The sequence below is a fragment of the Myxocyprinus asiaticus genome, chromosome 19, assembly GCF_019703515.2.
Source record: "Myxocyprinus asiaticus isolate MX2 ecotype Aquarium Trade chromosome 19, UBuf_Myxa_2, whole genome shotgun sequence".
Taxonomy (NCBI): Eukaryota; Metazoa; Chordata; class Actinopteri; order Cypriniformes; family Catostomidae; genus Myxocyprinus; species Myxocyprinus asiaticus.
In genome coordinates this window covers 44,168,162-44,193,362 of record NC_059362.1, presented here as the reverse complement: position 1 = coordinate 44,193,362, position 25,201 = coordinate 44,168,162, and the positions used below count along the sequence as shown (strand labels likewise).

General features: G+C 37.1%; 1 protein-coding gene across 1 annotated transcript in view; it reads left to right on the top strand.

Moving 5' to 3' along the window:
• The first annotated feature begins 4,371 nt into the window (after positions 1 to 4,371).
• Positions 4,372 to 25,201, top strand: part of cfap61 (cilia and flagella associated protein 61) — a 40,022-nt gene continuing 19,192 nt past the window's right edge. The window contains 10 exon segments of the mRNA XM_051644961.1: positions 4,372 to 4,457; positions 4,580 to 4,648; positions 4,789 to 4,911; positions 7,405 to 7,444; positions 9,380 to 9,519; positions 9,869 to 9,995; positions 10,088 to 10,165; positions 11,650 to 11,854; positions 11,971 to 12,101; positions 20,054 to 20,181. Of these exon segments, the coding sequence (XP_051500921.1) occupies positions 4,632 to 4,648; positions 4,789 to 4,911; positions 7,405 to 7,444; positions 9,380 to 9,519; positions 9,869 to 9,995; positions 10,088 to 10,165; positions 11,650 to 11,854; positions 11,971 to 12,101; positions 20,054 to 20,181 (989 nt within the window). The 5' untranslated portion in view covers positions 4,372 to 4,457; positions 4,580 to 4,631.

The following is a 25,201-nucleotide window of genomic DNA, read 5'->3' as shown; positions in this document are numbered from 1 at the left end:
GAACTGGTGTAACTGAGTCAGGTTTGTAGGCCTCCTTACTTGCAGGGTTGGGAGGGTTACTTTTAAATTTTATTCCACTACAGATTACAGAATACATGCTGTAAAATGTAATTTGTAACGTATTCCGTTAGATTACTCAAGGTCAGTAACGTATTCTAAATACTTTGGATTACTTCTTCAGCACTGGCAGATTTTTTCACTTGTTTTGACTATAAAAACTCTGCCAGTACAGTAAGACAAAATACACGTTAAAAATACATTCTCTGAAAAACCGAAATATCTTATGCAGTGTTGTTTCTAAAACAAGATAAAACAAATTGATCTTGTTTTAAGGATTTTTAGATATTTTTACAGGAAAACAATACAAAAATTATTATCAAGAATACAATTTTGGCCTAATATCAAAGGTCTTACCAGAAAAAAAGAAATTATGATCTAACGTGAATTTTCTCGATAAAAAAATATTATCGTGTCTGGTAACATGTGCATGTCGAATGGCTAGAAATAGCATTTTAACTTAGCGTAAAGCTGACAATTTACACAAGGTTTATTTCTATTTATTCTGCTCCAAACTTACTTCAAACTTACTTCTCTGTGTGCTCGTATGAATGTAACACATCATAAGAAAGTGTTTCACCGATGTTCAAATGCACTTTGGATTGCATCATTTATATGTATAAATGTTTTCCATCTGAAAGGACTAAATATTAAATGAAACAAATGACAATAAAATGCAAAGTAATCTCTTCAGTAATGAAAATACTTTTAGAATGTAACTGTATTCTAATTACCAATGATTTAAATTGTAACTGTAGTGGAATACAGTTACTTATATTTTGTATTTTAAATACGTAATCCCGTTACATGTATTCTGTTACTCCCCAACCCTGCTTGCTCGCACATGCTTTTTCAGTTCTGCCCACAAATTTTCTATCGGATTGAGGTCAGGTCTTTGTGATGGCCACTCAATACCTTGACTTTGTTGTCCTTAAGCCATTTTGCCACAACTTTGGAGATATGGTTGGGGTCATTGTCCATTTGGAAGACCCAATTGCGACCGAGCTTTATCTTCCTGGCTGATGTCTTGAGATGCTGCTTTAATATATCAACATAATTTTCCTTCCTCATGGTGCCATCTACTTTGTGAAGTGCACCAGTCCCTCCTGCAGCAAAGCACCCCCACAACATGATGCTGCCACCCCCATGCTTCACGGTTGGGATGGTGTTCTTCGGCTTGCAAGCCTCACCCTTTTTCCTCCAAACATAACGATGGTCATTATGGCCAAACAGTTACATTTTAGTTTCATTAGACCAGAGGACATTTCTCCAAAAAGTAAGATCTTTGTCCCCTATGTGCACTTGCAAACTGTAGTCTGGCTTTTTTATGGCGGTTTGGAGCAGTGGCTTCTTCCTTGCTGAGCAGCCTTTCAGGTTATGTTGATATAGGACACGTTTTACTGTGGATATAGATACTTGTCTGCTGGTTTCCTCCAGCATCTTCACAAGGTCCTTTGCTGTTGTTCTGGGATTGATTTTTACTTTTCACCAAACTACGTTCATCTCTAGGAGACAGAATGCATCTCCTTCCTGAGCAGTTTGATGGCTGCGTGGTGCCATGGTGTTTATACTTGCGTACTATTGTTTGTTCAGATGAACGTGGTATCTTCAGGCCTTTGGAAATTGCTCCCAAAGATGAACCAGACTTGTGGAGGTCCACAACTTTTATTCTGAGGTCTTGGCTGATTTCTTTTGATTTTCCCATGATGTCAAGCAAAGAGGCACTGAGTTTGAAGGTAGGCCTTAAAATACATCCATAGGTACACCTCCAATTCAGTACACCTCCTATCAGAAGCTAATTGGCTAATTGTCTAAAGGCTTCACATCATATTCTGGAATTTTCCAAGCTGCTTAAAGGCACAGTTAACTTAGTGTATGTAAACTTCTGACCCACTGGAATTGTGATATAGTCAATTAAAAGTGAAACAATCTGTCTGTAAACAATTGTTGGAAAAATTACTTGTGTCATGCACAAAGCAGATGTCCTAAACGACTTGCCAAAACTATAGTTTGCTAATATTAAATCTGTGGACTTCAACCTAAGTATATTTAAACTTCTGACTTCAACTGTATTTGTAATTTTTCTCAGATTTAACATGAGTACCATCACCTCTTCAGCTGGTAAAGTTGAAAGTGTGACTGTCAGAAGAACAGAATCCTCAGATGCTGAAGAGATCAATAATCTAATCAGTCCACCAACTGTTGCTGTGTTTGGAAGAGTCAATGTTATTCAACTTCTATAAGTAGCATGGTGTCATAGTGTTTCATATGATACTCATAAAATTAAAAATATGTTTATAATTTTATCATAAAAAAATGTTTCAATGTGTCTATTGAAATAGTCATTGGTCAACATAAAAAATAGCATAAGTGTGTCAAAGGTGTAATTGCATTAAAAAGATAGGCTGGAACAAAACACTAGGAAACTTGGAAATTTAGAAGCATTCTGGTACACAGTAAAAATCAAAAGCAGCTCATTGTTCAGACTTGTTTCTCTAAAAATCATAAAAATAAATTTTCTATTTCTCTTTGCAGTGAGAAAGCAAATTTAGCCATGACCCTGAGCACCACAGAGAATAAAATGCTCACTCATGCGGCTTTCTCTGACCATGGGGTTTTTCAACTTATGTGTAAAATAAGATCTGTGGTACACATTATTTAGACCTTATTATAGACCTTATTTATTTACCTTATTTTTCACAATCAGTTGTGGTATTTTTGAACGACATCATTAGGTTAATGTTTCTCAAGTCCACAGTCTCTTTATGCAAAGTGGGACAGAAATTGTGTTAGTTTGTTTTCTAAAGAATGATGGGCTGACAGATCCCTCCCCTCCCTCCCCTGCGGCGCATGCTGAAATGTGTTCATGCGACATATGCCAGATGAGAGCTCATGCCCTGCCAAGACATACTCACACTGAACATATTGTGTCCAGACATCTGTAGCAGTGTTGCCTTTTGTCTAAACGGCCCATCCGTTCAGATGGATAACTGTACTACATCGCCCAGGAGGGTAACAAAAAGTCCCTGAATATTTTTTTTCCATAGAAAATGTACTATTGTACATTTGTAGAAATGTTTATTATTACAGAGGTTTACTCTTATTGTTATGAGTGTTTTTAATTATATATGGCTGAATCTCACAAAACCTGTCAAAAAGATGGTCATTTTTTATCCTGAAATCAAAATAAAGATATGAGATATAATTATATATTGCTTAAAAAAGTGAAATGTAAAGCTTGAAAAGGAAGCCTGTTTTTGGACTATTGATGTTTATTGCATTCGGACACTATTGTCATGACAATTAGGCACATTTCTCCACAATTTTCATTACCGTGTTGTTAAAAAAAAAGATGGTATGTTATTTAGTGTTATTTAATTCAATATTTGAGGTGAAATGTGAGTTTATTTAACAATATGTTGAGCTCTGTAATTATAATACAGAAGTCTTAATAATAGTATGATATGCCAAAATCATAATAAAATAGGAAAAATAAAAATAGGCTTAAAAAATTAGAAAAACAATCTTGATTTGAAAATGTATTCAAATGAAGAAAAAGGAAGAAAAAAAAGAATACAGAAATAAAATCATATAAATTTAGAAAAATAAAGGAACCAACGAACAATGTAGAAAAAAAAAAAGTTTAACTTCTAAACCAAACCTTAACCTAACCATAAAGTCTAACCCCATACCCGACCCCCCCAGAACCATGATTTTAATAGGAAAATAACTTTTGTGTACCATGGAAGAAAGAAAACATCGGGATTTTAAAAAAGACAAGGGAAGCGTATTACAGGTTTTTGACAATGACATTAGTATTAGTATTGCATAAGTATATATGGAATGAGTAACAAAATATGTTCAGAGATGTTTCCTTTCTTTAAATAAAATTAAAAGAATTTATGCAGGTTTGATTTTAAAATTCTGTTTGTTGATTAGTTGATCGGTCGCTCTCTATGGGAATAAAAGTCGTACCTTTTTCATACGAGCGAAGTCATATGATATCTTACAATGTCGCCTTCTCATACAAATGATTACAAGTTGTCCTGAGACTACGTTGTACAAACACAATGTGCTCAAAATAGAGATCCTGAAATTGCCTAACTTCCTAAAGAACCAAAATAGCCTGTGATGTAATGCAGGATTTTAGTTTATAGCTAGTTAGTGTTAATATGTTTGTGTTCACACATAGTGTAGGAACTGTTGTTGGTTTCATCAATGTAAGTGGTCACATTAACCTGAAGCTCCTGAATATGTGCTTTGAACTTGGAGAATTTGACGGACTGAGAAAGACAAATTCAGCAGACCACACCAAAAAAAAACTGTGAAACCAGAGGAACCAAAACCTCCAGAGAAAGAGAACAATATCCTCAATACTCAACTCACAAGAACCTGTGGAAGTGAGTTTCAAATGACAGCTTTTTAAGAACATGCCAAAATGTTTTACAATTATACAAATTTAATCATTTCTGTTTGTTAAATGATGTGCCAGTCACTTTACTAACCAAAGTAAACTCCACAGGATGAATTGGAGACAGAGAAAGAGATGAAAGGTGAAGAGATTTCCAGCGGGCATGATGGCATATCTCAGGTCAGAGTGACATGAGTCTTATTTTGCTGCAAAAGCTTTTGAGTTGCGTTGACTCAAAAGTCCCTACAAATGTGGTACATGTGAAGTACGTCATGTTAAAATGCATATTTTTATCTCTTTATTTGTCTCTATTCTAATAGGTCGGAGCATGTTGAGTCATGCATTAAAGACACACTGGACTGCAGTGAAGACTCAGAGCTGGACAATTGTCCTAATGTGTTCTGCATCCAGCTCTTCACAATGGAAAAAAGGTTTGAAATGAGGTGAGCTTTTGGAGCATTGAAGTAGGGGCCAAACTATATCTAGAGACCAGAATAACACAGAGAATATCATAGCTGGGCTCTTTTGACTTGAACAGAATCCATTTCAATGCGAGTTAGTCCACTCTGCGGCCATCATGGAAATGCTCCCAGGCAGCTATTTGCTATGGATACAAAAGTACAGCTCCTATCTTCTTAAATGGAAAGACCAAAATCTCCAAAACGGTTGGTCAAGATTAAATTCAAAGAACATTCCATATCAGCAGTAAAATCTGACAACATTGGTATCATAAATTGTGCTAATTTAGCTCAGATCATCATGGTGATGTCTGTATCTAAAAGGTGATTGGCTCTTTTACCTGTAAGGCAGGACTACCTTTTCTACACCCGCCATATTAGGCATTCCAATTTCTCCCATTCGTATTAAAACAAGTGCTCAATCTCGGGCTAAATAGTCTCTGACTTGAAGCAGAAAGCACCCATCTAGCAACCACCTAGCAACTACCCAGAAAACCCTAGCAACCACCAAGTAACATCCTTACAATTGCCCAAACACTCTAGTAACTGAGGCAAAGACCACCCAGAACAGCCAAGCAAACACCTAGTAATGATCTAGTAATACTCTAGATACCACCTTGTAACATCCTGCCAATTACCCAGAAATCTCTAGTAACCCCATGCACAAAAGACCACCCAGAACACCCTAGCAACCACCTAGAAACCACCCAGAACACACTTGCAACCACCTAGAAACTACCCAGAACACCCTAGTAACCACCTAGTAACCACTCAGAGCACTCTAGAAACAACCTAGCATTGATCCTAAACCCACCTAGTAATGTCCTAGCAACCACTCAGAACACCCTAGCAATAACCTAGCAACCACCAAGTAATGACCTAGCAACCATCCAGAACACCCTAGCACCACCTAGCAACTACCCCAAAAACTCTAGCAACAACCTAGCAATACCCTAGATACCACCTTGTAACATTCTGCCAATTTCCCAGAACACTCTAGTAACTTCCTGCACCAAAGACCACCCAGAACAGCCTAGAAAACCTCTAGCAACCACCCAGAACATGCTTTCAAAAACCTAGCAATGCCCTTACAAGTACTAATGTCCTAACAACCACCCAGAGAACATTCTAGTAACAACCTAGCAATACCCTTGCAACCACCTTGTAAAGACCTAGCAACCACCCAGAACACCATAGCAACCACCTAGCAACTACCAAGAAAACTCTAGCAACAACCTAACAATACCATAGATACCACATTGTAACATCCTGCCAATTGCCAAGAAATGTATAGTAACCCAATGCACCAAAGACCACCCAGAACACCCTAGCAACCACCTAGAAACCACCCAGAACACCCTAGCATCCACCTAGTAACCACCCAGAACACCCTAGCAACCACCTAGTAACCACCCAGAACACTCTAGCAACAATCTAACAATGCTTTTAAACCCACCAAGTAATGTCCTAGCAACCACCCAGAACACCCTAGCAATAACTTAGCAACTACACAGAAAACTCTAGCAACAACCTAGTAATACCCGAGATACCACCTTGTAACATCCTGCCCAGAACACAATATAATTTATGTTATTTTTAAAGTTAATTTCACTCATTAATTATTAGTTAATTTCACTTCATGTCAAAATGTAGTCATGACAGTTTGCCTGAAAGGACAAAACACATTCGGATATCTTACACAAAATATACACATGGTCGGGAGCAGGTGTAAATTTCGTTCGAACCAACTAACTTTTGAAAATATGAAAACTTTCATGAATCCGAGAATTTACGTCAGAACGGCTTTACGAACGATTTAAAAAAAAATTTGTTCTGCTCGTGTTTCATGAATGAGGCCCATTGTCTTCAAACATTTTTAAATATCTAGTTTATATGAAAGTTTAATTTAGCAAAGCAGTGGCAAAACCAACCTGTTTATTTCTAAGGGTCAGAGAAGAGTGGAAAATAGTGACGTAAAACTAAATTATGACTGTATTTGATGCGAGAAAGCTTTGACTAACATTATGAGTGAACTTCAGGGAAAACAATAAAATATGAAAAAAACTATCTGAACTCACCAAAATTTGTCATTTGTACGGTTTATTAATTTTTTAATTAATAAGGAAGTCTATAGCAAAGGGCTTTTCTCTCTCTCTCTTTCTTTCTCGTAGTCTGGTGGAGCTTCAGTGGCTTTCAGTCAGGAGCTTTTGTAAAAATCAGTCTGAGTGTTATTTGGCTTCATGCTGAGCTGGTCTGTGTGCCACCTTATTGGCCAGCTGTTGTGGAATATGGAGGCCTGTCGCTCCCCACAGAGCATGAACATGTAATTAATGAGTAAAATGCTTAAAGTGACAGCGAGACCATCAAGAGCTCGTCCTCTCTTTCTAGTGCCCAACATGGCAGACTTTTTCATTGCTCCTGAATGACAGATGATGATTTTAAGCTTTTATGTCTATTGTTGTCTTCTTTATTCCAAAGATCAGCAGACTTCCTGCCGTACTTGTTGAAACTTTTCCCGGTAAGTACATGTTTGCCTTTCCACAGGCTTATTAAAGGCATAATTTACCCCAAAAAGAAAATGTGTCATTATTTACTAACCCTAATGTCATTTCATACCCATATGACTTTCTTTTATCTATGGAACACAAAGCTGTCAAGCTCCAAACATGACCAAAACAGCACCATAATACTAATGTCAAAATAGTCCATATGGCAATTCTTCTGAAGCCATACGATATCTCTGTGTGAAGAATTTATTTATAAAAAACTACAGCACAGACCAAAGAGCTGTACATTAAGATCAGATTCAGCAAGACAAACCTAAAAACAAGAACTAGAAAAGCATAAACAATGAAAAAAATTACTGGATATCTTCAGCATACATGGAATACTGAATACTCTATCCTGGAAAACCTGGAATTTTGCAGTGCAGTTTTTCAGTCATGGGAAATGATGAAAATACCTAAAATGTCCTGGAAAATTTTTTTTCCTGGAAAATATTTTTGTATAACGAAACTGTTTGACTGTGTGGCTAACAAGGTTTGTGCTACATGTACAAAAACATTGTAACGATAAGTATGGTTGTCACATACACAAATTTGTATCATTTTGTCACTGCCGGCAGCTGCGCATTGTGAAACAGCATCAGTGGTTGACTGTCATGAACAAAGCCCTGTCACGTACATTCAGTGACAATGGTCGGACCGCAGAGTTTTTTTAAAATGAATTCACACCCCAAGGTTGTAGCGTGGTAATGCGGCCTTTACACCTCGGGTTGTGAATTAATTTGTAATAATTCAATGACCGGAGTTCGCTTATACCGCAGTTACGACATGTAGGGCCCTATGATTTCCTCGATGTGGAAAACCTGGACAGAATTGCTAAATCCAGTCATAAAAATTGCATCTGCTATAAAACACAGAATGTCAAGGAATTTGACATATTTGGGATAAAAAGGAATGTTTAAATGCACAGATAATCAAATTAAAAGTGTCATTATTAAACCGCAAAATGCTGTGATGTAATTTAGTAAATATATAATGTGCATGTGCTGTGTGCTTCAGAGTGAATGTGTGAAGCTGGCCGCTCATACACTAAAAACCCTGCATAATGATCATCACGTGTTTGTGTAGTAAATGACAGAGAGTAGAGCATTCTGAAGCAAGCAGCACATACAGATTATATATTTGTTTAATTAAATCACAGCTTTTTGGGGTTTAATAATCACACTGGGCCGTGTAGCATTGCTTGTCTGGAGGTGAGAAACTACTGTCAAAAACACGTGTGAAAAGGTGAAAAAAAAGACAATAATAAATTAATACTGTATAGATACTGTATGTAATGTTTAGTGTAATTAAACAAAATTAAATAATAATAATAATTATGCAATATCTCACATCTGTGATGATCTGTTATGCAGCACTTCATTTGAAAAATATATCTCCACTGTTGATTCAGATTGTGTTGAGGATTTTGTATTAAAGCACTTAATTTGTTAAAAAAAGAATGCAATGTTATGTTGAAAAATTAAAATAATATAATTCTATTATCATTTAATTAAAGTTTTAATGAATTCATTTGATTAAACACATTTTGGTAATAAAATTGAATTAAACTGTCTAATACAGAATTCAGAAGAAATAACCTTTCAATAACCACGATATACATATTATGACCTCTAGTGTGTTTTTGCTTAAATATTACACCCGTTGGGAACCCTGGTAGTGCATCTTCTTTAGTGGTACTTTTATAGTGCCATTTCTTAATATTTTGGAACATGACAGCCCCCCTGGAAACGGACAAGAGCAGCTACTTTTGTGTTTTTACATAAAATTCAAACAGGTTTGGAATAAATACCTTTCTCTTACTCTACACAGACATGTTTCCTTTTATATATTTTGTTTAGTTCTAATAAATATGATATAATGTGTGCTGGTGTTCATTGGTTCTACAGGATCGTGATTTCTGTGTGATCTCTGTGCCTAAACCGCTCCCAGAATTCCCTCTGCTGCAATCTTTCATTAGAGCCATTCCTCACAACACCAGCACCTTTCCACTGGAACTCTACCTGTGCCATCACTGGGGACTACTCAGGTACACATATACACTTTGAATAAAGGCCGGATCTAAGGGGGGGGCCCAGAGGGCAGTGTCCCCCCTAGATTTTTCTTGTGCCCCTCTCAGTTCCGGGTGAATGGTGAAACGATCAAAGGGCCCCCCCCCTACCCCATTCTGACAAAGAGACAAGCACTTGCCCAGCATAAAGATCAAAATTCCCCCAAAGTTGGCACCCCCCTAGTTCCAGCCCTGCTCTGAATCTTCTAAATAATTCAGTAAACGAATCCCTAAATGAATCATCAATGTGTCCTATGGCTGGTATAGTTTCAAAGTTCACACTGAATGCATGTTTTAGGCACATGCTAATATATTTTCTGTCTTTCAGGACGTTGGATGTGCGTGTGGTTCTGTCATCGGATATCCCAGCAGTCCAGAGTTTGATTAAGAGTCTCGATCAGCAGGAGTCCATCAGTGATGATCTGGATCTGTTCCTGAAGTACCGAAAATACCCGGTCTGTCACTAATCACACAATAACTGTTTAAGTCTTAAGACATTTAAACTGTGTTTGTAATGTCTGAGCTGATGACTCACTCTAATTCTCAGGATGGCACTGCTCTTCAGGCATTTGTGGCTCAGGTTCAGGGGCAAATTGTTGGTTTAATAATCATCAGAGATGAAGAGGTCAACTCCAGGACATATTAAAGCAACGTTTAAATCAGTTTGTAAAATCATAAAAATTGCGTTTACAGTAATGCACTTACAGTGGAAGTCTATGGGGCAAGGCATTCCAAATGGGAAATGGGAAACTTGTATTTTGTTAAAGTGCTTATAAAATTTCTTCTGGGAAAAAAATTGTTATATGAGTTGTAAAGTTTACCAATGGGACTACTTTTCTAGGCAGATGAAACTCCGGTTATACGTTACCTACGAAAAATCTTGTGGATTTATTCTTCTTTATGTAAACTGTACCTTTCTGTTTTTTTGTGCATATCATATGAAATTTACCATTTGTACTGGCTTTACATAGTCATGCCAGGAGTTGAAATATTGGATATAAGTTAAACTTTAGTAAGTTAATTGGTTTTATTACACTAGTCTCATGTTAACACGTGTAATGTTTAAGTCTTGTGGCTTTACATTGAAAACAGTGTGGATTTAGCATTTACAGAGTGCAAAAGTCTGATTCCAGAAGTAAAAATCCCATTCATTTTCTCCATAGGCGAATTGATTTTTAATGATATCTTAAGACAGATCTGCCATGAGCTCCGAGGGTAGTTATTGATAGTCTATGCTTCTGTTGAAGCCATCATTTCGCATTATTTTAACTTAATTGTTTAAAAAATCATGTTTAATAGCAGAATTTCTGGTGAGGAACTACACTACCCATGATGCTGATGGAAAACGATCCACCAATCAGAGAATCGCGGCAAAAACAAAGCGCACCAAAAGAGCTGTGCAGCGACCGCCCTCTCCCATGATGCATTGTGAATAACGCAATCAAGTCGGTCACCCAACACCCTCAATCTACTTAAATGTTTGTATTTATCTGAATATGTTGTTTCTATACTTATAATCAATAACTTTAAATAATAAATAGTTTTATATTTTTCCATCATTTTTAATTAGAATTTTAATGTCATTCGCAATGCTTCATGGGATTGTAGTTCATTCCCTTATTAAAGATGTTAAGTAAACAGTCTTGTACTTTTGTTTTTTGTCAGATTTTCAAATACTTTTTTTCTTCAAATCAAAGTTTGTAATGTAATTCAACTCGGAGCTGGTTGGTTTGGTTCATGGCTTACAACTCTTTTATGAAGGATTTTATGAATCCCTATGAAAGAAGTGAATGAATGAAAGAAGTGCGTGAATGAAGTGAAAAATACTTACAGAACCAAGAAGGCTGAAAAAGTGGGCGGGCACTGTTGTGCTTTCTTCCAGTGCAATGTCTTGCCCCATAGACTAGCATTGTATATGCACTACATAATTAGAAATTGCGTGACGAGTCAAAATGATTGTCTGTGAAAATCAACAGATTGTCACAAATGCTGTCCATAGATCGTGACTTCTATTAAACCTAGAACATTCCATCAATGACTCATTATGGTGATTGCTGTTCCGTCCGACAAATCCTGTGCTCGCTGTCTTTCCGTGTTTGTTTTTTCCAGGACATTGAGTTCATCCAAGCCCACATTAACATTGAGAGGTTTATGTACTTCAGCATTCACCAGCGAGAGGAACACGGTCGACTTTGTCACTTCTTCCTCAAGCCCATATTTCAGCACCACACCAAACATTTCTTAAAGGAGGTCCTGCACTTGGCACACAAGTCCTGCCTGTATTACCCCCTCTATCTGCACCACCACAGACAGAAGGTGATCAAAACTTTGTTGTCCAATTATTCCTCTTCAATGTGTTTGTGAAACATTCACATTGTGTTATTACAGGGTCTCTCTTCATTTCTTTATTTTTCTACATTTTGCTATTTTAAAATGTCAGTTCTCAGTCTCTGCCAGCTGAGCTGAACTTCATGGCGCCTGTGAGCCTGAGGCGACAAATTATCTACCTGCTCGTGGAGCTGGGCATCAATGCACCATCTCAACAGATCACCAAAGAACAGGTCAGACAAGCATTGCTACAAAACCAACACCCTATGCTGAATTCTGATTTTAAATGGATTTAAATAACTGTCAAGACAGAGATAAAGTTTGAAAGAATGAACTAAAAATCACCTAATAATCACTGAGTGGGAAATTATGTGCCACAAGAGGGTGCTGTGCAGTAAACAAATGTGTCATTACACTTGTAATTTGTTCAGACTCACCATCTATAAACTGTCATGGGATCGCAGGGCATCTTTGTTTCTCTCACAAATGTTTATCAATAATTAACGCTGTAGCTCTCCATATTATTCCACTCGCCTCAGAATCATTAGCCGTAAGTGATACAGATCACAGGCATTTTTTGCCTTGAGGTTACAGAGTGTGCGGTTGTGAAGAAACAGATGGATGGATGGTGGCAGATGGTGGCGAATGTTTACGCTGGTTTCTAACAGGTAAAGCAGCAGCAATCTTATCCAGCCATCATCAGAACAACCAACATCTGCTGCAGACCTGTGTGTGTTTACTCCAGTGTGAGATACCCCACACACACATACACACACTAGCCAGAGGGGGAATTTCACTTCACAGAATGTTTCTTCTTCTCAATAATCTAAATGAACTAAATTAATCATGAGGTGTTATGAAAGCACATTCAGCTATCATAATTTCACAGTTTTCTTCAATAAGAGACATCAGGCAACATGATTGGGATGTTTCCAAACACAAAGCTTGTGGGTGGTTTAAGACCTTGGCTCCATTCCAAAACCTAGTGAGCTGTCTACCTAGGCAGCATTTTAAGGTCACACTTACGACATGAAGGCTGTTCCAGAAGCTAGACAGCATGATTATGCTGCCTTCTAGCTGCTCACACCAGACACATTATTGCATCCGTCTGTTTTTCAATCAGGGCTGGATTGGTAATCTGGCATGCCAGGCATTTTCCTGGTGGGCCGACGCACTTTGGGGCTGATCAGGGGTGGACTGGCCATCTGGAGAGCTAGGCTGGCCGGTGGGCCGGCCGCGAAACGGGCTGAATGGGCTGCGATAAGCTGAAATGAGCCACCGTGTTATGCAGAACGGGCCACAAAACAGTGCCACGATATGCCGAAGGGGGCAGCGATATGCAGAAAAGGACACCATCCCCCGCTCAACAACTTTTGGGCCAGTTTCTATGTAAAATCCCGGGCCGATTTCTCTTCCCAGTCCTCCTCTGTTTTCAGTAAACATGTACTAGATTTTGTTTTTATGCCGTTATGCTGCGCTGAAGGCCCGCGTTTTTTTAGACGATGTGTAAAGTTACAAAGAACTTAATTTTGTGCTAGTCTGACATCTTTGACCGTTGCTTCGCATCTCGCTGTTTTTTTAGCGTCATGCGCATGAGCACCACATTTTATACATGCCATGTAAAGTTAAACATTAAAAATGCGTCTCGAGAAACTCTCGAGGCATTCTGTTCCATTCGTTTTTCTGTGGTTAGCTTTTTTTTTTTTTACGCAAGAATGCGTTGTGTTAGTCCGCGTACTGTGCGTGAGACGTACCGGCACACAGAAAACCAAAGTATACTTTGGCCGTTAAGTAGCATCGCATGTGCAACAAGCTCATTGAAAAATCCATTCAGGATAGGGTACAAAGCGAGAGAGATGTTGACTATAAATCTATATATTTAAATATATATATAAATATAGATAAATAAAAAGTATTTGTAAAAATAGTTAAATGAAATTAAAAATTGACTATTTTACCCAGTATTTGCGTGTTTTTTTTTTTGTATTTTTACTCAGAGTACTGTGCTGTTAGCTTAGCGAAATGCTAACGGCGAACTTGATTGAAATCAATTGTTGAGTCTTCCCTGTTCTTTGCTTGAGGGGCACTATTTGTTGATGTGCTGAGGTGCTGTCCATGTAGTGTGTTCTAAAAAGGTGAAAGCAATGGTGTATGGGAGTTAATATGCTTATAAACATGGCTTCTGTTCAATTCCATTGCATTCTGAAGAGCTTTTTAATGCTAGAATGCATCCTGTGTAAACAGCCCTTTTCATTACACACCAAAAAAAAGAAAAAAAAAAAGAAAAAAAAAGATGAAAAATAGTTAAATCTCATTAAAGTGGATTATTTTACTCAATATTTGTGTGTGCTATTTGTATTTATACTCATTTAAGTATCGTGGCAAGAGCAATTAGCAACATGCTAACGGCAAACTCGGTTGAAATCCAATGTGGGTCGAATCTTCCGTGTTCTTTGCTTGAGGTGCGCTATTTGTTTGACCCACTGAGTTGCTCCCTATGTAGAGTGTTCCAATACGAAGTAGAAATTAATATGGATTCTGTTTAATACCAATTTAAAGCTAGTATGTATCCTGTGTGAACGGCCCTTAGAAGGTAGCTGCCTAGATGGGCAGTAGACAGCAAGGCAGTTCACTATGGTTTGGAACAGAGCTCCTGTGTAATATATAGTTCTATGTATGTGCTTGCAGTGCCTTAGAGAGAATACACAAGCTGTCACTTTACTCTGTTCACATTAGAAAGGCCCATTTGGTAGCACAGCAACACTGGTGTCCAGGCAGTGCTACAGATAAGAGAGCAATCACTGCGCTAATCCTCCGACCGGTTCAGAGTTAAAGCACCTGTTCGCTCTCCATCAAAAGAGTGCTGTGTTACGAAGGCCATTATGTCTGATAGAAGTCCTGCATAGCCCCGAGCGTTTTTGACAGACGCACCTGCGCTGGCTTTACCTGAGCAGATGACACCGTCAGCTTGCGTTTAACGCCATATTACCATATTAGTATAAGAACTGATGCCTTAGCACTGAGTAAAAACATTTGACCCTAAATCAGTGAATAGTACTTTTGACAAGTGTTTAAAGGTGAAGTGTGTCATTTCAGCAACACTAGCGTCACCAAACGGACTTGCAAAAATAATGTTTTCAAACAGGTTTCCTAAACACTCCCCCCATTTTCCATTAGTCAGATTTACAGATGTCCTGCCCCAATCTCATACCAATGTTAATGCTCAAGCAAACAAAGCAATGTTTTGAAAGCACCACAGAGCCACACTCACTTACAGTTGTCTATACTCATTAGATTCTCATTACCGTGATACAGTCAGTAATGCAATGTTTATTATTATTTTTTTTTAAAACAGCATAAATTGAAGGCAATGCAACAAATATTACCATGATGTATATATACATACTTAATACTAAATGCATTTTAGGGGGTTCATTTTAAAAACTGAGGTAATTTATTTGAGATGTCATTTGGGATTTAAACCCATTTGAACTGAACAGAAAATATTTCTTACACATTTACATATTTTCATATTTGTTTTTACCAAGTGCCACACAAATTTAAATACATTAAATTAAATTAAAGACACAAAGAGACTTTATTTGTGACAGAAAACTTACAGCTAAAAGCATGAATTGTGCTTCAATATTATCAAGCAAAATTCAACATTCCAATTCATAAATAAAGTGGCAGTTTTAGTGTATGGTTATCAAAATGATAAAATAAAATGATACATTATTATTAAAAATCCTTTGATGCACTGCTTTTCCACACCACTCTTTAGGGATGTTCACACCAAACACGTTTTTGCATTCTTCCTTATTTTCCTATGTAAACATGCACTGGACAGACGTCTTTGACTTGCGCCTCGTCTCGCTGTTTTTACAGCGTCTTGTGCAGGAGTGCAGAAGTTTTTTAGACGCCATGACGAATTAAAAAACTGTTAAAAACGCATCTCGATATATCTGCATTCTCCTTTATTTGTGGCGCTGCATTTACTGTACCTTTTTTTAAGCGTGTTTTTCCTGCGTGAACGACCCCTTTCTCTTTCATCAATCCAACGTCTTTAAATGAGGACAAAGATGAGTGAATGAAACCTATTTAGAAATGAAGCATTATGGAGGCCGTTTTTTTTTTTTTTCATTTTATTTTCAAATGTAAATATATTGTACATTAATATGATGAGATTTTAAAAAAGCTTTATTAGTTTAATTGGCTATTTGTAATGTATTTTTATATCATTACGATAACGTGCATTAGGCCAGTCCGAACCAGGGCATAGGGGTGCTCACTTTCAAATGGAATTTGCCCAATGTCCCAAACATTTTTGAGCACACAATTCCTGCCATGATTTGTCTTTTTCTTATTTCTGTTTTTAAATGGCACAACATATTCCAAATTGAAAACCTGTTCAGTCTCAGCCATTGATTTTACTATTAAATTAAAGGCTGTAAAGAGTCAATCATGGATGGCTGTGTAATCAGCTGTTTCCTTATATTACAATGACAAATTACATAGTTTTGGGCCTCTCTCTTCCTAGAGTGCCCTGCATCTCCTTCTATTCTTTCATGTTAAATCAGATAAGGTGTACCATGGAACAAATCCCTCAAATTATTCATGCTCAAGGGCCAATTAGAGATCTAGTAAGAAAGAATAATTAGGAAAACACGGCAGCTGCCCGCTTTGAGTTGATTCAAAGACAACCAATGTGTCTCTCCAGCTAAACCTGCTTTAAGAATCAGCCATTTCAATCATTCATATTAGGTGTAGGGCATATTGAAATGCATGGTTTTGATGGCGTGGGTTTCCATTCTCTCGGTGGATGGCTGCTATGGAAATCTTTAACATTAGAAATTTCAATATTTGAGATTAGTTATAGTGCTCGCTAATGCAAATGCATTTTTTTTCCTGTTCAGTGTGCTGATATCTATTTAGCTAGTTAAGTGCTTAGTGAAATATTCTGTTGCACTCGCTGTGATTAAACTATTGTCACGGAGGGGAACACTTCCAAATGGAAAAATGTCATTGTGTAGGAAATCAGTAGTGCTTTTAAGAAAACTTTATTGGTTAAAGGAGAAACATGTACCTGAAACAATACAGTGCGGTAAGGGGGAACCTTTTTGTTGCACCAATGAACACCTATTTATGCCCCCCCCCCCCAAAAAAAATTAAGGTGCTGGATTTTGCAAAAGCCGATTCTTAAATTGCTAACCCTAATCACAGCCACATTTAGAGTTTATATACTAATCATTTAAAAACAATAACTGCATTATTTAAAAACAATAACTGCATTAAGTCTTGTAGTATCTTGTAGTTTTGGTGGGCCTTACAATAAACCACACTTAAGTTAAAACCATGATTAACCAATGACATTTCTCTTTAAAAAAAACTTTTTTTTGTGTAACCCTATGTTTTGGGGCTGAAGATTAGTGCAAGAATTTCTAATGAAAGCCTTAACTGCAACCTGGTTTCAGAATCACGTTACTGCATCTACATTTTTTTCCAAATTATTTTTACATGGCTCATTGTATGTATCACGGCAGTTTCCTGGTAAAAATGAACACTAGATGCACTACAACAATGACTTTTATTCACTTTCACACAAATCACAAGTAAAACGGCAGATTATCAATTCATATACACGTACTTTTCGCTCCGTTCCTCATACAATGCTATCTTATGACATGCGCATGACTTATTTTAATATTTGTATTATATAACCAACTACATTGACAAGCTTATTTGGGCACGATCAATTTGTGTGGTAGGTCAACTAATAGAGTGTTGAAATTGTGATGCAAAAGACGAGACACATGAGCCGAAAGTGTCATAGAAGCACAACAAAATGATGTTTATTCATCGCTCATTTGCTTTTTATGACACTGTCGGTTAGGTTTAAGTTTAAGGTTTAGGGTAGGGAGGTCAGTTTTGTTGATTTACAACTCCATAGAGCATTAACCTCATAAACCTCATCTGTTTGCGAGAAAATTTACTCGCTTTTAGCGCCACACAGTGGACAATTCTCATTGGGAACTGCTGCGATATGTGTACATTTTGCAAAAATGTTCCCACAGTTAAAGGTATATTCCAGGTTCAATACAGGTAGCAGCTCAATCGACAGCATTTGTGGCATAATATTGATTGCCTCAAAAATTTATTTTGACTCGTCCCTCCTTTTCTTTTAAAAAAACTAAGTGAGGCACTTACAATGGAAGTGAATCCATAAACATTAAAATAATCACTATTTCAAAAGTATGGCCAATATGTGTGTTAACTTGATTTTAGTGTGATAAAATCACTAACTGACCTTTTCTGTGTAAAGTTATATCCAATTTTACAAATCTCGTTGAAGATGTAATGTCAACAAACCCTAAAATGACTGTAAAACAACTTTACAGCTCAAATAATGCACAAGTTTTAACAGAAGTGCTTTTATAAAATTATAAGCTTCACATTTCTGCCTTTAAACCCTACAAAAATTGGCCCCCATTCACTTCCATTGTAAGTGTCTCACTGTAACCTTGATTTTTTGTCGTAATCAACATTATGCCACAAATGCTGTCGATTGAGCTTAACTTGTATTGAACCCGGAATATTCCTTTAAATATTTTTGGGCCAAGAACAATATTTAGATATTTTAGAACAGTATATACAGTTGTTCTCAAAAGATTGCATACCCTGGCAGAAATTGTGAAATTTGGCATTGATTTTGAAAATATGACTGATCATGCAAAATAACTGTCTTTTATTTAAGGATAGTGATCATATGAAGCCATTTATTATCACATAGTTGTTTGGATCCTTTTTAAATCATAATGATAACAGAAATCACCCAAATGGCCCTGATCAAAAGTTTACATACCCTTGAATGTTTGGCCTTGTTACAGACACACAAGGTGACACACACAGGTTTAAATGGCAATTAAAGGTTAATTTCCCACACCTGTGGCTTTTTAAATTGCAATTAGTGTCTGTGTATAAATCGTTAATTGAGTTTGTTAGCTCTCACGTGGATGCACTGAGCAGGCTAGATACTGAGCCATGGGGAGCAGAAAAGAACTGTCAAAAGACCTGCGTAACAAGGTAATGCAACTTTATAAAGATGGAAAAGGATATAAAAAGATATCCAAAGCCTTGAAAATGCCAGTCAGTACTGTTCAATCACTTATTAAGAAGTGGAAAATTCTGGGATCTCTTGATACCAAGCCAAGGTCAGGTAGACCAAGAAAGATTTCAGCCACAACTGCCAGAAGAATTGTTCAGGATACAAAGAAAAACCCACAGGTAACCTGTGGAATTTTCCACTTCTTAATAAGTGATTGAATGGTACTGACTGGCATTTTCAAGGCTTTGGATATCTTTTTATATCCTTTTCCATCTTTATAAAGTTCCATTACCTTGTTACGCAGGTCTTTTGACAGTTCTTTTCTGCTCCCCATGGCTCAGTATCTAGCCTGCTCAGTGCATCCACATGAGAGCTAACAAACTCATTGACTATTTATACACAGACACTAATTGCAATTTAAAAAGCCACAGGTGTGGGAAATTAACCTTTAATTGCCATTTAAACCTGTGTGTGTCACCTTGTGTGTCTGTAACAAGGCCAAACATTCAAGGGTATGTAAACTTTTGATCAGGGCCATTTGGGTGATTTCTGTTATCATTATGATTTAAAAAGGAGCCAAACAACTATGTGATAATAAATGGCTTCATATGATCACTATCCTTAAATAAAAGGTGTTGCATGATCAGTCATATTTTCAAAATCAATGCCAAAATTTCACAATTTCTGCAAGAGTATGCAAACTTTTGAGCACAACTGTAGATACTGATAAAGACTATAAGAGAAACATCCCTCTGTTTGAACCAAGTGGTCAGAATGTTTTTATGATGTCACTCTTATTAATATGACCATTGCTGTTGAAGTGACAGATGTTACAGGATAACATGGTTGAACAGAACATGCAAATTAGCTGAAATTCCCATTATAAATAAGCATTTAAAAATACAATTAATGTTCTATTTTAGCCTTTTTTTTTTGTTTTTTTTTTTTTGTTGCTGCATTACATCCTTAACAGATTCAAATCTATCAAATAATTTGAGGCTAATTCGTGAAAACACACTTGGCACATAAATGGCATCGTTTCCTAAAAATGACACATCTTTTCTCAGGTCTTCCTGCCAGGCTCCATTTGCCCTGTACCACACAAACAGAAAGCTCACCATGGAGCCAAAGGTCACCATCAATGCCAGAATCGTGGTTGTAGGAGCATCCGACACGGGTTTATCTTTCTTTGAAGCTTTGACTTTTTGGTATGTTATTTTTAGAAACCCTACTTTAATCAAATGTTCAACGTCGATCGTGGAGCCCTAAATAACATTTATTATTTTCCCTAGAAGAAACAGCAAGATTTGTCTTTCTGAAGCAGGTTTTTCTAGGTGCAGGGAAGTGGAGGACATCATCTCTTGTGTGATTTATAATTAGTAAGAGTGACCCTCAGGGATTGGAGCGAAACAGTCATTGCATGAAATCTGAGCTTACGGCTTTGTATAATAACACTCAGCCCAGTATGCTCCTGCCGCTGCACAGAGATCTCTTTGTATTTAGGATAGTCTGCTAATAATGTTGTTCCGAACATGACCTTTTATCTTCCGTGAACATGATTGTATATACCTTTTTTCTCTATACAATGACAGCATATAGTGATGAGGCAGTATGATCTCATGAAAATTAGGTGACTGTGGCAACATTTTTGCAAAATGATTCTACGTGTTCCTTACACGTTCCGTGGTGAAATGTCCACTGGGTGGCGCTAAAAGTGAGTTAAATATTCCACAAAACAGATGAGATTTTAGGTTTATGCTCTATCCAGAATGGACTTGACTTGACCTCCCTACCCCTAACCTTAAACCTAAAGCTAACCGATAGTGCAAGACAAGCAAATGTGACTTGAAAACACAACTACTAAAGCAATCACGCCATTTTGTTGTTGTGCTTCGATGACACTTTGATCATGCTCAAACAAGCTTGTAAATGTAGTTGGTTATTTCATGCAAACGTTAAAATAAGTCATGCGCTATAGTAAAAGTGTTTAGATGTCATAAGATAGAATTGTGTGAGGAACGGGGTGAAAAATAAGTGTTTATATAATAATAATCTGCCGTTTCACTTGTGATTTGTGTGAACGTGAATAAAAGTCATTGGTGATGTTGTGCCTCTAGCAGTGGCAGAAATCAACTTTTTTATTAAGTGGCAACATTTGCCCCTGTATTGGATTTTCAGGGGAATATTTTTTTTCTAATCATTTAAAACAAACTGTCTCATCTGTTGACTTTTGATCAGTTCATTAATACACATTTTCAAGATTGAGAATTTATTGCCTCACTCTAAAAATTAAATCAACATCAACTAATATTTTATGCTATAATATGTATAACTAGGGCTTTAATAGAATATCAAGAACTATCTAGGATACAAATAAACCATATAAACTATCCAAGTTGCAAATAAAAAAAATTATAAGAAAAAATAAGAATTCATTACAAGGGCATTTTTTGCCCCCACATTTTTTATTTCAGTGGCATTTTGTCATTTTTCGTGGCATTTTTGCCCTGAGCCCCCCTTAATTTCGGCCCCTGGCTTCTAGAGTTTATTTTAATTGCAGAGATGCATACAACGAGCCACAAAAAATCATTTTACAAAAATGTAGGTATGGTAATGTGACTCTATGAGACTAGGCTGTGTATGAAACACAGGTGAAATTTTCCAGATTGTTTGTATTCTGTACTTAGGTTTCTGTTCAGTAAAAACATATTGTGAGCAGCTGTCAAGCTCCAAAAAGCACACAAAAACACCATGAAAAAGTACCATAAAAGTAAAGTGAGTAAATAATTGTCATTTCAGAATGTTCATTTTTGGGTAAACTATTCCTTTATTTTTAAGCATACTTCAGACGCTAACAATAATTCAAGCTTTCCCCCACATATTTAGTCTTCATTTTAGCTACTAAAGGATTTCAATTTTCAGAATTTCAGTTCTTGTGAGGATATCAGAAGATGCCATTGGGTTGGATTCCACTCACAGAGCATTTGAACAAACAAAGCTGTGATTTAAGGCCATTCTTGTTTCCTGAAAGCTGATAACTGCCTGGCAACCAGAGGTTGCTCTACGGTTGTGTGTGTGTGTGTGTGTGTGTGTGTGTGTGTGTGTTAACTCCTGGAGCTTTGGCAGTCACTGCGGGCACGCAGCTGTCTAAAGCTGGCAGCGTGCAGGGGTCACGCGCTGGCCCTTTAATTAGCCCTGCACTGTTCTCTAGGCCGCAATTGGTGATCGCTGTCACTAATGACCTGACTAATGAGGCAGTTAGTGTCCAGTAAACTTATGGCCGGTCAGCCGCTGTAGAAGCTGTCTGACTAATGGAGAGGGTGGAGGCCATGGCCAACAGCACTTATTTGTCAAGCCAAAACCATTGGCTCCCTCTCTCTCGGCCTTTGTTGCCCCTGAGAATGGGGTGAAGCGCAGGACCGATAAAGATGCATGGCCCCTGCTTGGCCCCTAAACATAGCAGTCAGACACCGGCCACAATACAGGCCTGTCAGCTGCTGATAAGAAGAGAAAGCCATGAGTGAATGGTCAAGAACAGCCCACATAGGGAAAAAACACACGCTTGAGATTAACATTTCACCTTGCCAAAAATACACCATTTATTCTTGTGGTAAAGGTGGACTTCTATTCTATAAATTTTTAAAAATTTACTGACACAACAGCAAAAATTATCAAATAAATAATATATAATATAATATAATATAATTTCAATTGTTGGCAGCATTCATCAAGCTCAATGATTCTAACCTGTTAAGTTATTATTATTAAAATGATAAAAAATTATATTATATTATATTATATTATATATTTTGTTGGCAGCATTCGTCAGGCTTACTGATTCAACCCTGTTACACAAGTTATTGTAAGAAAAATTATTATATTACATTATATTAAATTACATTATAAATGTTTTTGTGTGTGTGTTGGCAGCATTCGTCAAGCTTAACAATTCAACACTGTTACCCAAGTTATTATAAGAAAAATTATCAAATAAATAATATTATAATAATTTTAATAATAATAAAAATAAAATATAATTTCTAGTGTTGGTAGTATTCGTCAGCTCAACAATTCAACCATGTTACCCAAGTTATTATGAGAAAAATATTATATTATATCATATTATAATTTTTTGTGTTGGCAGCATTCGTCAAGCTTAATGGTTCAACCCTGTTACCCAAGTTATTGTAAGAAAAATATTATATTATATTATATCATATTATAATTTTTTGTGTTGGCAGCATTCGTCAAGCTTAATGGTTCAACCCTGTTACCCAAGTTATTGTAAGAAAAATATTATATTATATTATATCATATTATAATTTTTTGTGTTGGCAGCATTCGTCAAGCTTAATGATTCAGTCCTGTTTTTTGCATTAAAGATGGACAAAGAATATTCTATTCTATAATTTACTGCTGATATACTGAAACAAAAATATCAACTTTCATCTAAAATCAGAAATCAAAATTAAAAATATAGATATTTAAAATTATTATAATTATTATTTAGTTTTTTGGATTTTTCTCCCCTTTTCTCCCCAATTTGGAATGCCCAATTCCCAATGCGCTCTAGGTCCTCGTGGTGGTGTAGTGACTCGCCTCAATCCGGGTGGCGGAGGACGAATCTCAGTTGCCTCCGCATCTGAGACAGTCAGTCCGCACATCTTATCACGTGGCTTGTTGTGTGCGTTACTGCGGAGACCTAGCGCATGTGGAGGCTTCACGCTATTCTCCGCAGCATCCACGCACAGCTCACCACGCACCTCACCGAGAGCGAGAACCACATTATAGCGACCACGAGGAGGTTAACCCAACGTGACTCTACCCACCAATTGGTTGCTTAGGAAGCCTTACTGGATTCACTCAGCATGCCTGGATTCGAACTTGCGACTCCAGGTGTGGTAGTCTGCGTCTTTACTACCTAGGCCCCCCCTGACATTTTAAATTATTAAATAATTTTAATTAGAAAACGTGTCATAATTATAGCGTCCTATACTTTGTGTTCAACCCCGTTGCCACATGATTTTCCCCTTATTATGGAGCACTCCATAAAACTGTGACATCCAGGAAGTAACATCATCTGTGTACTCAGTTTTTTCAAAAATGTTAGGTTTGGCAGCATTCGTCAATCTTAATGATTCAACCCTGTTATTCAAGGTATTATAAAAAAACATTTGCCTATTCTGGCATATTTTATTGTTATTTAAATGTTTGTGTTTATTTAATGTTAATTGCTAGAAAATAGTTAAATCAGGCAAATCAGTTTTTTAAACTGTATTTAGACATGTCCCAAATTTTGGTAACAGGGTTGAAATGGGTTTTACAAAGGAGAGAAAATAAAACAGCTCATATAATATTAAGTTTGACCTCCTGAGTTGGACGAACATAATATTCGCTTAAGCACCTCTTTTCACCGAAGAAAAGAAAAATACCAGATTTTTTAAGAGTTTCGAGCCCTTCACTGCAGTTAAATGTTTTGTGCAAATCAAACATGTACAGAAGGGACTTCAATGAAGAAAAGAGCTAAAATAAAAGACATACATGAAGATCCAGTAACAGCACTCTCTGTCCACATCACTTAGACTGCTAGAACGCAGATCAGCGACTGCGTGTCCGCTGTCCTCTGTCTGATCAATCATGACAGTCTGCAGGCCTCGTCGCTCAGAAGTGCTTCTCTTTCAACACACGCTAGCCTGATTTCCTCTCCCGCCACAGATACAGATCACATCTTTCTAGCACGTACAAAACAGATCATTTACATGACAAGAGACCTTTTTACACTCCTGAGAGGACGAGGGGAGGGCGACGGGGGAGGGTAACAGGGGGAGACCACTACACACAGGAAACAAAACAAGGACAAAACAAAAGGAAAGGCTTTTACTGTGATGGCCGGAGAAGAAAGTGCTTTAATGCGGCCCAGTGCAGCAGTGGAAATGATTTCAGCATCTGTCCATTGAATGTTTGCGGAATAACCCCACTCACACCACACCGCTTTTGTTCGGATCTCGTTACCGTCCTACCTTCATTCACCGGTATTCGTTTCTGTGCAGAAAAAAAAAGGACCCATAAATTGTACAAAAAATAGCCTAATTATCCAAAAAGAAGGAGATCAGTTCTGCACACAGGGTGTGTTTCTCAAAGGAGAACACATTAAATCACATATGTTACTGGTGCTTTAGACAAACATACTTTCTACGGTTGAAACAGATTTAAATATGAAGTCTAAAA